The sequence below is a fragment of the Phalacrocorax carbo genome, chromosome 23 (genome assembly GCF_963921805.1).
Source record: "Phalacrocorax carbo chromosome 23, bPhaCar2.1, whole genome shotgun sequence".
NCBI classification, from domain to species: Eukaryota; Metazoa; Chordata; class Aves; order Suliformes; family Phalacrocoracidae; genus Phalacrocorax; species Phalacrocorax carbo.
Window position 1 is genome coordinate 5,478,547 of NC_087535.1, and position 15,648 is coordinate 5,494,194.

The 15,648-nt window shown below is 44.1% G+C and overlaps 1 protein-coding gene across 1 annotated transcript; it reads right to left on the bottom strand.

Annotated features, from left to right (window-relative positions):
* Positions 1 to 2,921: 2,921 nt before the first annotated feature.
* PM20D1 (peptidase M20 domain containing 1) lies at positions 2,922 to 15,502 on the bottom strand. The gene is made up of 13 exons (XM_064472163.1): positions 15,249 to 15,502; positions 13,794 to 13,880; positions 12,947 to 13,179; positions 11,426 to 11,512; positions 10,486 to 10,619; positions 9,916 to 10,035; positions 9,057 to 9,132; positions 8,764 to 8,825; positions 8,429 to 8,507; positions 7,276 to 7,347; positions 6,264 to 6,432; positions 5,451 to 5,550; positions 2,922 to 4,633 (listed from the first exon to the last, which is right to left on the bottom strand). The coding sequence occupies exons 1-13, from the start codon at positions 15,451 to 15,453 to the stop codon at positions 4,504 to 4,506; spliced, it is 1,554 nt and encodes a 517-aa protein (XP_064328233.1). The 5' UTR covers positions 15,454 to 15,502; the 3' UTR covers positions 2,922 to 4,503.
* Positions 15,503 to 15,648: the final 146 nt, after the last annotated feature.

Consider the following 15,648-nt stretch of genomic DNA (forward strand, 5'->3'; position numbering starts at 1 on the left):
AGATGACACACAGCCTTCACTGTGTTGTTCAGTTAAGGAAAATAATTCCCCAGGCAGCAGCTTCTGCACACCTCTAGGCCTCGGTATAGGCACCGAGAGATGCTGGCGTGCATCTGCCAATGCTGTACTGGAGACCTCACAGGTCAGGGCAGCAGTTTCTGTAAAGGGTTATTGCAAGAGCCTGAATTTGGGGATTAAAATGACAATCGCATCTGTAAAAGTTTCAGATTGCCAGCAAGCTCTGTATAGGAGCTGCGGATGCAGACCAAACGCATCAGCAAGAATCCACGCAGGGTTGGACCTGGCAGCAGCAGCAGGCAGTACTGAAGACCACTGAAGGTCAGGATTAAGGGTCACAGGCTGAGCTGCAGGTGAGGACTGCTCCCCTGTAGTGGCAAAGGATGCTGCGGGCTGAGTGGCCTCCAGATTCCTCAGTGGATGTCTCGCTCTACGACACTGACAAGACTAGGGCTGGGTGGGCTGGGCTGGGCTGAGCTGATCTGGCAAGCTTCCACAGCACCTGCTCGAGAAAATGGATTTCACGAAATACCAAACAAATGGCAGAAGAGGAGCCTAGAATGGAAGCGTCAAACGCAAGGCTGGAGGAACAACTTTGTAAACACCTTGTTCCTGCATTCTCCTCCAGCTCTGCGCCTGAACTCTCCGTGGTCACTTGGGGCTGAAAATAAACCAAGTCATTTTAAATAGAGGCCAGCAACTGTGCTTTCTTTAGAAAATGCAGGTGTGGAATGTGACCTTTTCTCCATGGTGTAGCAGGCCTGCATGACCCCAAATCAGCTGGTCTGCTAGCTAGCAGGCTGCTGTGGCTGGGCAAGTACAGACACGTTACTTTGAGTACCACGTTGTCAGAAGAAGGGCAGCTTTGTAGGCTTGGCTACAAAGAAGGGGAAAAAAGGCAGTTGCTATGGATATAACACAGGAACATGTTAAGACGCTGGAACTGGACTAATACAAACAGCACTCAAAAGCCCATCGGGTTTGACACCAAGTTATGTGTCTTCAGAGCAGAAAAATCAGGCTTTTCCTTCCCTGATGAATCAGAGGTAATTGCTTTACATGCTCAAAGCGCAGTGACTCATTATTAAAAAGGAAAAAAAAAAAGAGTAGCTCACAGAGCTATTACTCTGTGTTTTCATGAGGTACTTGGCATTATCCAGTAACGACTCATACAATGCAAAGTTGTGTACGATCTTAGCAGAAAAGGCCAGCACATCATCCTTACACTATGATTTACATGATCACACTAAGATATCAAATACCACTCAAGAGGGGAGACATTCTCTGGAAACATCTCATGGGAACAGTAAAGTGGGGTGGAAAGCAAGCTGTTCTGGCAAGAGAGGGGTGCAGATAGCAAATCATTGAGCAACCCTTCAGAATTGTGCCAGATAAGCATGACATGGCAGCTAATATGATAAAATAAGGAGACTTGAGAGTATGAAGGGCAAAGCTGCTGCATGGAAAAAAAGCACAGAACTATCAGAAGTAACTGGAAAAAATGGGCAAGGGTGGGGGATTTGCTTTTTCACCACTGGATCCTGCAAGATAGGTACGTTTCAAGCACGTCAGTCTAGGAGCTTCAGATTGCAATAAAGCTGTTGAACATTTAGCCAATGCAGAGGCACTGCATGATTTCGGCACTGGCTGATGAGCAGCACTTAAGGCTCTGCAACAAGCTGCGTTAGCGAAACCTTATGGCACACATTCGCACCGTACTCGCCCAGACCAAGCCTGCCTTCCCAGTGCTGTTTGCTCTTCACTCTTCCTTCAGCAGCAAAATGAATCTCCAGGTGAGTGTCCTTTAAAGAAACAATCCCCACCAAAACAGAGAGATGAGTCATTTTTGGTTGAGGACAGGAGATTACAAAATATAAAGAATGCTTTATGTCTTTAGGACCCATCTGCTATTACAACAGGCAAAAATCCCTCCTTCTACACGACAGCCCAGCCTTCACTGCACGACAGCATGACCCAAGTTAGGATTTTTGCAACCTGTGCCCTACAACAGAATCACAGAACGGCTGAGATTGAAAGGGACCTCGGGACATTATCTGATCTTTACTCCTGGGTCACTGTTGGCCTTCTTTGCCTCCAGGACACATTACTGGCTCATGTTCAACCTGTCCACCAGGACCCCTGTGTCCCTCTCTACGAAGCTGCTTTCCAGCCAGCCAGTCCTTAGCAGGAAGTTATTCCTCCCCAAGTGCAGAACTTGGCATTTGCCTTTGTTGAATTTCATGAGACCTGTTTTCCCCTTTCTCCAGCCTGTTGAGGTCCCTCTGAATGGCAGCACAGCCAGCAGATGAGTCAACCACTCCTCCCAGTTTTATATCATCTGCAAACATGCTGAGGGTGCCCTGTCCCACCACCCAGATCATGGACGTAGATGATGCTAAACAATATTGGCCCCATACTGCCATAGTCAGAGTGAAGGCTTTAGACTCAGTTGTCTTTATAGAGACTTGCTAGAGGAAAAAAAGAAATCTAAATTTTTTCCTCCACCTCCCACTCCCAGGGATGTATTCTGTCCTGTGCTGTACCCTGACACATCACTTTTGCTGTGCCTGCAACGGGAGTTTGCAAGAGGAATGACACCTTCACAAAAGAGCCCATAGACATGTGGCTAAACAAATTAATGACGTGAGGGCACATAGACAAAATGCAATAAACCGTAAAAGATGCAAGCTATTTACTACCCAATAATGCATAAACAGAGTTAGCTAATTTTGTAGAGAACAGGGAGCACCAGGGAGGGTGCACAGATTAGAGCAGGCTGGAAAATATGTGGATTTGTTTTGATGGAAACTTTGTGACTTGCTCTAGTGTAGAATCAGGTGTGGAAGTGACTTCATTGCAATTATATGGTTACATAAAAAGACTAAGTAATAATCAGAAGAGGATCTGCATTCCTTGTTTTATTAGATGAAAATGCTGATCTGGTTTCAATGATTTAGTAGATTGATAGTTTTAGCCCATTGGCCATCCTGATAAGATCAGACTGCAAACAAACAGAAAACGGTGAACGGAAAGAATAGGAATCACAGTTCCAACACTGTTTTTCAGGATACCTTTCAGGGTATTTCCTGTACATTCCAGTACATTTTACAATATGAATTTAGAGCAGAACCACCACCCATTCCAGTGTCTAATTCAAGTTCTGAAGAAGAGACACACGTCTCTGCAAGAGTGCAACAGGAGCTGCACTAGTACCCACAGCACAGAGCCTGCACTTCAGTACAACAAAGCAGCTTTCACCCCGTCTTTACTTTGGCTAACATCTGGTTCTTAATTCTGTCCTTAATTAACACTGGTAACCCCAATTACAGAGACTATCAAGGCCAAAAGAATGCTAAACCCTTTAGTGCTAACAACAGTAGGCACGCTAGTGCAAGAGCTGCAAGATTAAATAGGGTCAACATCAACGGTCTGTCTACGCCAGGATTCCCAAAGAGCTGAGTCGACAGAGGTGCTGCAGTAAAGGGAAAACCGCTTGCGCAGGCAACAAAGGAACAAAGACTCTCTGCTCCCATCAAACTGGAAGATACTGAAGGGCTTCACCATCTTTCACAATCAAGTTTGCAGAGGAACGAAAGAGAAACACCCGCTACAGAAAACGACTCAGAGAAAAGAGGAGAATGCCAATTTAATTTCTTATTTAAAGCTGCAATTCCTTAATCTGACACCCAGCTACACAACATACCCTGCGCCATACCAAAGAGTGAGAGAGGGAAAAATAAGAAGTCACTGAAAAGACGGGAAGAAAAGTTTTCAGCACCTCTGAGATCAGGGCAACAGTTAAAGCAACATAGCCAGGACTTCTGGAGCTCCGTATTATTTTAAAATAGACTCACAAATCAGTGCACGCGTGGGAGAGCTGAGCAGTATCCAGCTAACGCTGATACTGGCTAAGAGCTCCATGGGTGCTGGTTGGGAGCATCACCTGGGGAAGAATCCCACAGCAGGCAGCCGAGCAACAAACTCTTAGTGTAACTCTACCAATTACAGGAAACTTACACCACGTCACAAACCTTTCACGTGAGCTTTTGACAGACGCATCATTTGTGAAAAAACAATTAACGGCATAAAACGAGTCTGTCAAAAGCACACATAAGAAGATTCACCTCTTTTACTGACAGGTGAGTGACTGCTGATTATAGCTTCGACTTTTAAGTGACTACCGATTTCAGAGGCTTAAAAAAAGCGCTGAAAAAATTAATACCATCAGATTAATGGCTGTGTGTCAGACCAGGGAGGAAGAGAAATCAGGGTTATTTGTTGTGTTTTGCCCAGGTTCACTTTCTGGCAAACCGGACATTTGTGTAGAGCAGCAACCAGCAGTTTTTCCACCTGTATGTTAACCACAAGACGCAAAAAATCAAATTCCAGACACAGCTCAATACACAACACACAACTGCATCTTACAGCCCGGAGCCCTGCCACCCCTGAGTCCACCTCAGTAGCTGCTCTTCTCCGCTGTGTTTCTCACAGCTCGTGGGAGTTTGCGTGAGGCTCCGGAAGCTTGTCGATGTCACAGTTCTTAATCAGCTGAAAGAGGAACTCAACATGTTTCTCGTAATTCTCAACGGAGATTCTCTCATTCAACCCATGGATCCTGGTGGAAAGAGAAGAAAGTTTTTCATTCCAGTGTGCGTTTCTAACTCACTTGCATGTAGCCAGTGCCCTGCTTGCCTGTTTGCTTTATAAAGCAATGCACAACATAAAAATACAGCAATATATACCACGCAGTGCACTGTAACTGCAACATCCATTCCTCAGGCCACATGAACCGATTCTAAGGCTCAGAGCACCACTAAGCCCATGGTGTATGTGGAAAAGAAAAAACAGTATTCCAGTTCTCTGCCCATTCCTTGGCCATTTATGTCACTGTCCTGTACAGCTGTGACAGCCCTCTAATCCTGTATCATCTGCAGCTCAGTGAAATGGCAAGTCTATTACATGCTGAATAAACAAACAATCCTTGCAGACGATGGTCTTTGTTATCACTTCACCCCAGGAAACCGAACTTCCAGCTTTAAGGAGCAAATAAATTCAGAGTGCCATGTGTCCAAAACATACAGATAAATCTCTTAAACGAGGCCAACCACCTTTCGCACTGCTGCACCACATAAAGGATCCAGTCAGCTTCACAGCATTGCTGTACTACTGAGTGGTGCACCTAAACGAGGTCTTGTCTGCATTTGGAGTAAAGAAGAGTAAGGGCTAACGCTCTCCCAGAGTAATTACCACCCCCTATTTATGCAGCACCCAAATCTGCAGGAAATGGGTGGTCTAACAAGATGCGAGGCAACACCACCACCGCGCCAAGGTATACAAGGTTGGGTTTCCTTCTTCTGCCCAACACGTATCGATTTTCTCTTTCACTAGTCCCCACCCCAAACAGCTGCCCGCATGCAGACAGAACACAGTACCTGGGAAGATCGTCTGGTTTCAAGAGCAGTGGGTTAAATCGATAAATGGCATTGGTGATGTTAGTGAAATGCCTGCTGTCTGTGTTTCCAACACATGTGCCTAGAAAACAAATCTCAGGTTTACTTTGCATGAGAGCAGCTTTTTAATGACCGACACTTTTCCCAGAAGAAAGGAAAGGCATCTAATGACAGTTCTATATGACCCCTTGCTACACCAAAATCACTGGAAACAGTTCATTGGTGCATCATCCTGGAAGAACATTCTCTCCTTCATGAACAGAAGGAGCTGAACATACAATTCAATCGTTCTAAGAACAGCCACGATACTCAGCCTCCACAGAAGTTTAAACTTCAAACTGCAGTCCAACAAACAGTACAGAACTAGGAAGGGGCTGCGAGAAATGGAAGGGGCTGGGGTTGTAAGGAACAATACAGAAAAGCAGGAATGGCTTTGCCAGCTATGAAAACAATGAAAGAAGAGCTAAAGCAAGAAGACCTCCTACTCTCCCCCTCACAACTCCTTTCTTCCCTGAAGAGATTCCTTTGTATGTGCAGAGAGTCAAATTCAAGGCTCATTGTTTCTGTCAGTTTCCTGTTTGCTTTTTTACTTCCACTACTAAAAAACAACATTAAAACTTTTAAAACATAAAGAGGGAACAAAATAAAAAGAGGAAAACCCAGCTGTTTCCAGTAGTTAACAGCTGGGCGGAGAAATACACAGAAAATGGAAACAAGTCAGTATTGGGGGATGGGCAGAGAAGAGCAGGGCGGAAGCTGGAGAGGAAACAATAATCATCACGTGCTTGCTGTTACCTGGGACTACACTGTCAACATCTGGGAAAGTATCCAGAATAGTCCTTTGAAAAATATGGACTCCAAATGTCTGGTCATCCCAAGGACTGATGGGGAGCGGGTCAAAGGCCTCCACTACATCAATCTTCACTCTGTCATCGGCAATGGTGTTTCTAACTGTCTCTAGCACCTATGGGTAAAACACAGTGATTAAATAAGCAGAAGAAATGAGAGCATCCTTTCTAGATGCCAGCAAATGTTCCACTTCCCAGAAAACGTTTGTCTGTGAACTGCCAACTGTGGCCGCAAATACAGATGCATAGTTAGGGCTGAAAATCTGTGGCAGCCTCTCTTCTTCTTACTCAGTGGATGGCTGATACTCAAGCTAATTTTTTTTCCCTAGTGCACATCATTGTCTCAAGGTATTCCTGAAGTGCTTCAGTCCTGAAAGGCAGGTGGTCACAGGTGGTCAGCCTGCTTCTGCTTGGTAGCTGGGTCATCCAAGTAACCAATCCAGAAAACCCCTCCAAAAAGATGAACTTTCAGCAAAGGTTTGGGAAGGGAAGATACTATTTACTGACGATGTCTCACAGCTCTCCTTGGCTGGACAGGCACGCCATACCTACCGACGCGTGCAAGACTCCCATATTCTCACAGGCCACAAACCTTACCGTTTCTATTCCTTAATCACATATGATCCGTGTGCTCTTTGGCGCAAAAAGACTGCTGAAATCTGCTCGATATAACTGCAAGGCACACTCCCAAGCTTGGCTGCTTCACATTCAGAAGCCATAGTAAGCAACTCACTTCACAATCCATCTCGATGGAGGAGAAAAGACATTAGCTAAGCCGCATTTCTGACGGCCTCCATAAAGGAGCCATTCCCACATCTTCCCTTTCCGCTGCTTGTATGAATACAGGGAGAGATGAAGAGAGTGTTCTTTTAGAACAGATCTGCTGCCACAAGCGGCCAAGTGCCACTCTGCTCAGAAAGGGATGGAGGGCGGCCCCGATCTGGGGGTACAGCAAGTACCTCAGTGGCCTTCTCTGCAGAGTGGATCCGGAAGTTCACGGTTGCTTTTGCAGAAGATGGGATGACATTTATCTAAAAAAAAGGACCAAAACTTAAAAGGAAGCTAAAAACAGATTAGAATGCCAACTGCAAACTCAGAAGCTGCTCAAACAACTCCAGGCCTCAAGCTAATGCTTTGCTCTGTTTGCTCTAACGTAAGTGTGAGATCTTTCTGTACTGTGTTCAAATACTATAAATCTCATCTATAATGCAGACAACTACATAGAGGGATATTCACCGACTCAACAAAAATGAAGTTAGCTGTTATATAGAAGTTTTCCTCTTGAGATAAGCCCTCTCCCTTCAGAAACTTTATACTGAGAAATTCTGAAAGTTTATGTTGGAATTTTAAGCAGCATTTTTACCTAATTGTCATACGAGTTTTCCCCAAGTACAAGACATGTAAGTCGCTTAACAAGTGATGTTACTGAAGACACATAACTTCTTTTCTACACAATGAATATTTATAATTTTGTTAAACAAAAAAGGTATAATCTTTCAGAAAAAAACCAAGAAACCAGGGTGTCACTTCTCTCCTGGCCACTCAGTGTCACTGTTCAGCCACTAGTTCTTGCTTTCTCGTCCAGTCATGCTTTTCAGTAACAGATTTTTTTTCAGGGGCACACCAAAAAGCCTGTTTATTTTCCAGGGCTACAGTATTTTTGGATAGCTATACCTCCGTATCAGGGCTGTATGAGCCAGAACCTGCTACCTCTCAGTCCAAGGAGCGCACAAACCCTACTCAAATGAAGGTAAATGCCAGATCTGGGCTAAGGAAGTGTTTATGACTGTGACATCATTTCAGACACAAAGTATTGATGGCACTATGATTACATATAAAACACCCTCTCTTGTCCATCCCAAAATATATACAATCTTAACACTAGTTTACAGAGATCTTTTTGTGTCAGAGATCAGACACTTCTGAAAGAAGTAATTTTCAACTGTAGCTAAATCCAAGCCACACCTAATGTAAAAATGAGACTGGTGGCGACACCACACAGGGTCTAAGACCAGGGCTGGTACTGATCTTAGAATTGGATATAAATAGATGGAAACCAAATGTCCTAATTGTCTCATCGTACTACATGGAGAAAAATCAAAATGAAGGTACCTTGATTCCTGCGTTAAACATCGTAACTGCTGTAGTAGTTCGAATCAAGGCATTGGTGGAAGGTTTCGAGGCAAGAACTCTTACAAAAAAGAAAAAAAACCCCACGTTTCAAGAAAGTTTCATATCAGTAAAACATAAGCACCACAATTACATAGGCAATAAGCTGAACGATGGCCTATTCAATTAGCAAAGTCATTATTAACAGCAAAGCACTGACATTGTCTAAACTATGAAATGATATAGCTGATTTCCTGGGAAGACTAGAAATGGCTAGTAGTCTTCATCATTTAAGGGTGAGAGGCTGGGAATGTTCACCAAGGATGTATTTTTCTTACCTGCTGACAATAGGTGAAAACAGCCATAGATTGCTCATGATGAGATTGAGAGGAAACTTGAACTAAGTGGAAGAAACAAAACCACAAATCAGAAAATTTCTAGTTTTCAGGAAGACAGTGTAGTCACTTGGCGAAGGGTGAAACAATTCCAGCAGAAAGAACTGTCTGGGAGAAGGGCCAGCTTGTCATCTCCTTTCCAGGAGCTATGTAACTGTGCTCTAAATTCATATGCTGGGTTACTCTTCACTTATTAATATGAAAATCTGAGAACGAAATTATAGTCCTTTCCTCACCTCTGATGCAAGGTGCTCCATAGTCATGAGTTCTGGCCCATGGCCAAACAGATTGCGCAAAGGATTCTGCTCCAGTCTACAACAAAGGACACCGACATTTGAAATTTAAAAATAATCCCTGGCTATTATTGCTCCAGAAGGTTGACAGGAACTTGATTTGTGGAATGTATCCATGTATTTGAGATGCAATCACTCTTTCCTCTCCTGGTAAGTACATCTGTGAGCACGGCTCCGTGACAGTTTTCTGGGCATTCCAGTCACATGCAAAGATTTTCTTTCAAGAACAGCTGAAAAAATCCAAAAGCCTGGCTCTTACAATGACTACACGGAAATCTATAAAAATAGCACCCCAAATTCCATCATATCTGTACATATTAAGTTTTTCTAAAATAAGAATTTATTGGCCAATTTGATACCTACACAGCACGCAATGAGATGATTAACCCGGTCACATTCTGACTTCACACCGTGTTTATTAGCTTGGATAATTACCAGCTAGAGGCAGCAGGTATGTGCAAGGATAAATTCCAGAGAAATTCTGCAACCCAAACAGAGCAATCGCTACCACTACAGAGTAATTTATGAGAGACATCATGATGTACCTGTTGTCTTGGTTTTCAGGAATCAACTGACTCTAGGAACAGCTGAAGTGAAAAGACACTCCAGACATTTGGCAACAGTCCCTTTGCTGGGGATTGCACTTCTGCCCTTCAAAGTGAGCTACAAACTTCAACTTCAGTTATTTAAGGGGAATTTGCAAAATACTATGAGCACAAATATTAAAAAATAAAGTCCCATATCAGAGACTTAGGAGTCTGCTTGACTCGTCTTCAACGTTAGGTGACAGGAAAGCTCTAACCTGGACATCGCTGCTGCAAGAATGCCAATACTTGTCTCCTTAGGAGGAAAGGATGAATGTCCTGGCTCTTTTTCCACAGTGAAGTTCAGCGTTATTGAACCCTTTTCTGTGACAGCAACTCTGGTCAATGATAAATAAATAAATAAATGATTAATGCAACTCCAAACACACGTGCACAGACTATAAGTAAAAAGAACTACTCTGCCTATTTTTAGTATCACAAAAAACACCCAAGAAGCAGCAAAAACAAATCCTTAGCACAATCTCTAAATGCCTGGAGGACTGATGTCTTGGTTGCTTCTCCAGCGAGCAGACTCTACAGCGTACAATTAACACGCTTGCACTGGCTAAGTGGAACACACTGCTTCTGTCAGCACAGCTGTGATGGAGAGCAGGCAAATGCTGAAGGCTCTTTGCCTGTGCTTCGTGACACTGCTGTAGCTTTAGCAACACCAACACTGCTACATGCTTGGAAAATGTGTTTTATTGACATTAGCGAGGTCATTCCTCACAAGTTAGTCATTGAAAATGGATCACTCATCACGGTCTGTTGTGTTCTCTCTTACTTACAGAGCTACTGGCTTCTTCACTCCCATAATGACACCATCTAGTATTACGCCTCCCTCATCGAGTAAGAAGGAGAGTTTCACTCCTCTAGCTTCCAACAGAGCTGCAATCTTCATTGCTCCCTTCCGACCAAACACCTGTGACAGTCCAGTCAGAGGAACTGGTCAGATTAAGCCACGCCATTGGGAAGAACACTGGAAAACATCTTGCTGTTGGCAGTGACCAGTGCTACCGTGTAAAGAATGCAAGAAATCCCTAATGAACAGCTCTAGTGCAACTGTCGATGGAAGATTCTTCACTGCACAATTCACTGGAGATTGTTAACGGCCTAGTAGCGGATGAATTTATATCCACTCTGAGGAATGCTCTCATTCACGAGTCACTGAACGTTGCTTTGAATCCTACTAGTTCTTAGACACAATGATTTCTCAGAGCTATAAGCTCCACAGATTAATGAGCCATTTTAAAGAGCTGTTCATTTTAACTATTAACAATTCTTTGTCTTTATATTTTGAAAACAAATTAATAAGGCTACCTCGGCTGTCTCTTTGTGCTGTTTACTAGTGGGTCTACCCAGAACAAAAATGAAATATTTTTGTTAGCTCTTCCTGATCTGTTGGAACAACTATGTAGATCTTGGGCCAGCTTTTCATGTATTATATGTACTACAAAACGTGACTCCTGCTGCACCTTCCATGCAGAAAAGAATTTGAAACAACACTCTACTGTTTTCTCTTCTCTTTGCTCATCACACCAAACCCTTTGTCAATGTCACTTAAAGCCAAACAATCAATATATAATTATGACCACGTGCTTGACACAGCATCTACCCACATAACCAAGAACAGGAAAGACTTTCTAGCTAAACATTTAAAGGTTAAGCCTTGTCACATGCACGAACAACGCAAACGATCAGTTGTTTTGATGAAATGAAAGAAAATACCTCTTCATCATGTCCAATGCCAACATAGAAAGACCTGCGGGGTCTGTAATTTCTTCTCAGCAAAAATTCTAGAGCTTGCAGAATACCCTGCAGAAAAAAGAAGCAGAACGTATTGTACTGTTCTCATGTGTTAATAAGAAGAATCAATGTAAAAGAATGCAATGTAATGTAAAAGAAACGCGATGCATTCAGCGCCCTTAAGGAAACACTGTCCTGTTCACAGTTGAGCTTTTATTTCTACAACTCCTACTGACTATATTCATATTCTCTGGAAAAGACACTGCAATATTCTTGATCAATAACGCTTAAGACTTAGTGTGCTACACAGTGTCAGCGTACATACAAAAAATACAGTGTAGGCTTGTTCTTGCCAGTGACAAACTGCACAAGAAGCATGACAGAGTTATAATTATCCCAGGAATTCACTGTTCCTTTAAACTGTCTATCCTCCACACAGTTTGGCTCTGACTTGAGCTACCAAATCCATTTATTTTAATAAGCAGCACGCTCTGTACAAAAAGTGCTAAGAAGACAGAAGGATGAGAAACTTCATCTGAAGAATGAGAAATGAAATCTGCCATTTGCCACATTTTTCCATCTCACCTGTTTTTCAATTTAAGCTAATTATTTCTTTACACGTCAGCAGAAATTACATTGCTTCTACCTTGTCAGCACCCATTTTTGCTGTGTTCACTGAAATTGTTGATTTTTTGTTGTCCGTTTGTGGAGTTATTTGTGCAGTTCATAGTAGAAGGAAGCACCGAAACAAAGTTTTAAGTTGCAAGGCTTTGAAATTGATGATTAAACAACTTGAAGAAACTTTCTAGGAGTATGGCCTGTGTCGTAATAAGCAGCCACAGCATCTGTGACACTGGTTTGCTAAACATGTGCTTAAGTTTAAATACAGGGCTGTCATGGAAGTAGCCTTTGCAAGCCACAAAGGGCTGTCTTCTTTATTAATTTTTCCATCAACCTTTTCCCAAACAAGAAATCCTTCACAGATCCACCTGTTTTTGTACCTTATTTTTCCCAAATATGCTTAGTACAACAGTTCTTTGTTCTGCCACAAACTAGGTTATAAAAGATACAAGATTACTTGACTATAATATTAAATAAACATTGTTTGTTTTGAAATTCGAGCTTTTTCAAAGGGCCAAGTTTGGCTTTGAATGCCCATATGACACCTGGGAAAAAGCTAAAGGTCTATCCCTCGTTTTAAACACAGCTTTTGACATAAAATTTAAATATGGCATTTAACCAAATACGTCTGCATCTATGAGTATGTTCTTCTGTATCTTCTAAGAGCTTTAACTCTGCTTTCTTCGGTAATAAAGGACCACTCCACTTCTTCTCTAGGAGAAGTTGGGAGCAAACAGCAAGTCTTAGGAATTTATCACTAACATCCTGCATCTAAAGAGGGGTAAGAGAGACAATATAGTAAATCTCAAGAGAACAGATTCCTCCAATCTGCCTTCTTCAGGCTCTGTATCTCTCTGAAATTATATTACCAAGACGACGTACTATGGCAGAGTTTTTGTTATCCATCGTTCCTCGTCCATAGATGAAACCTTCATGCTCTGCAGCTGAGAAAGGAGGGAAATCCCAGCCCTCTGGGGGAGCCGGCACAACATCCATGTGTGCAAGCAGCATATAGGGCATCATTTCAGGGTTAGAACCCTGAACAGTAAAGAGGTGGCTATATTTCCCAACAATTTCATGTTGAATAAACTTTGAAGAAAATACAGCTGGAAAGACTGTTAAGAAAAAAATTAAAAACACATGAAAAGGAAAAATTAACAATAACATCCAGTTTTATCATTATATACTCCACAGAGTAGTCACCTATTTAGCCTCAAGGGGAGCACTGTAAATAAGACTGTCCGTGACAAATTTGCTTCAGGAAGCAGATGTGCAGCTTCGTTCTCACAGTTCTACCAAATCATCTCACTTTGCCTTTAAGACTTCCCTAAGCAAAACCCGAACTGTTGCTCACTAGTGCTGCAGCTGGTTTTGCACGTAAGAATGATGGAACTGCCAAAAAAGCAGGCTGAAGCAGGGGTGGTCTTCCTCCCTTTTTAATTTCATTTTACTTTTTTTAATGGCAAGGTCATTTAACCATCTCAAGGACCGAAACCCTCCATTGCAAAAAGACATTTGGACCTTCTCTGTTCTAGATTTGCCCATTGCTACCCCAGAGTACACTGTTGCAGAGGTGACCTACACATGCCATTTTTGCCAGTCCCCTCTTGAGGAAAACCAAAAAAACCCCTCTGTTCCGTTATAGTCAAGAACCATATATACTCTCTTCAATTTGTCTACGAAAATAAAATCTGACTAGCAGAGATTGCTATGAATGAAAGTTTAGTACCTTCCTGAATGTAATTCCCAAATTCTGTCATTGCAGTTGTATTCAAATCCTCTGGAGATATGGAAACGGTGGGGATTTTAATAGCACCTTCAATGAAATACAAAATAGAAATCATTAGACACTGAAATCAAACAATACCTGAACTGCATTTCAAAAGGGAAAGTAGTATTTATGTTCCTCAATATTTTCCAGGCTTTAAACGCTATTTCACAGGATAGTAAGAGCTGCCGCTATCAAAACAGACTGATGTACTTTGGCTGAGCTGTGCACATGCAGCACACTGGTATTTCCTTCCAGTTTCAGCCAAGGTATTTCTCTAGTTACTTCAACTCTGTTTTTCATCATGAAGCGTTGCATGATATTTTCAGAAACGCTACTGTCCAGGAGCAGCTGCATTTTGCTCGGGTGAACTGATTCCTCATAACCATAAACTATTCTGGCAGCTAAGCAGGCAGCTCAGCTGGCAGTTAAAGATTCTTTTTCAATAGTAAGTCAGGTTGTGATGCCAAGACTGTTATAGCATCTTCTTTCATACTGCTCCAACCCTTAAAGACATATAAACAGACAGGTTGTTTGTTGCTCCTCCTAGCCTGCTCTGTCCTTTAAACAGGGTCAGACAAGGCTGTGCTCCAACCTCGAGTTGCTGTCATACAAAACATGGGTATAACTTCACAGCTGCCTTTCCTAAGAGCATCTGTTAAGTGAGGCTACAGATTCTTTTAAAGGTCATGTTATTCAAGAAGAAACACAAAAATAAGTATCTCTCATATCCCTACATTTCCCCACAAATAGTACATAAACAGAACTTGCTAGGCAATAAACCTTCCAAACCAGTAACATGAGACTTACACAACCCAACCCCTACTTGAACAGTCAAGGTCCATCGCTTCGTGCCAGACCGTGGTTTCCTGCAAACTGCCAACCCTCACGAAATCTAAACATCCTCAGTTTTCTGCAAAAGGCTGTGTCAGGGAGCACAGATACACCCTGACTCCTAACGGAGAGGCTGCCTGCAGCGCAGTGGTGTGCAAGGTCGGCGTGCAAGGTTTCAGCCAGCAAGCAAGCAAAGAAACCGGACGATGGCTTATCCAGCGGACAAAGGGATGCCTGGCAAATGCAGTCATGGGGTGCCTGCGTGTGTGAGAGGGAAACACTGACAAAAACCGACATGGGAAGAAAGTTGGCTTCAGGAGAACAAACAACCGGCTTCCTCCAAGGGGAATGCACCTGAGGAAGGGCCCCTCCTCACTGCTGCCCCGCTCCCAGCCGTGCCCACAGCCGGCCCTGGCCGCCAGCCGCTCTCCCTGCGGGGAGGGCCGCCGCGGCCCCGGGGCGAGCTCGGGGAAGCAGGGGAGCGGCAACAGCCCCTGTACCGGGGGTGGCACTCAGGCCGCCGGCCCCCGGGGAGGCCCGGGAGGGTGAGGCCAGCGCGGGCGGCCGGCCGGGCCCCCTCACCTCGCAGCGCCTCCTTGAGCTCCAGCCTCTCGCCGGCACTGAAGGCGACTGTGCCGCCTCGCCGTGCCCACAGCCGCGGGATCGCCGGAACGCGCAGGAGGTAGGCGCGGAGCAGGACGGCGACCAGCAGCGCCAGCAGCACCGCGCACAACCCCAGGCCCGCGGCCCACGCCGCCACCCGCCGCCGCCCGCTCCCGCCCGCCATCCCCGGCGGACTCTGGCCGCCCTCGCCCTCTGCCCGTCTGAGCAGCGGACGGGCGTGGCCGAGCGCCAATCGTCACGCTCCCGTTCGAGAGGGCGGCCAATGGGCAGCTTGGACCCGCCCTCTCCGCGAGAGCTCATGGGAGTTGTAGTTCTGCGCCATGGCGGCGGGCGGGGCGCGTTGGTTCTCTCTCCCCTC

Bases quoted from the DNA above. Each gene is read 5' to 3' on its own strand.
- PM20D1 (XM_064472163.1), bottom strand. From the start codon at position 15,453: ATGGCGGGCGGGAGCGGGCGGCGGCGGGTGGCGGCGTGGGCCGCGGGC. The intron at 10,036-10,485 runs GTAAGTAAGAGA...ATCATTGACCAG, and splicing joins GTGAAGAAGCCAGTAGCTCT to AGTTGCTGTCACAGAAAAGG. The intron at 5,551-6,263 runs GTAACAGCAAGC...TTTGTTTTCTAG, and splicing joins TGTTGACAGTGTAGTCCCAG to GCACATGTGTTGGAAACACA.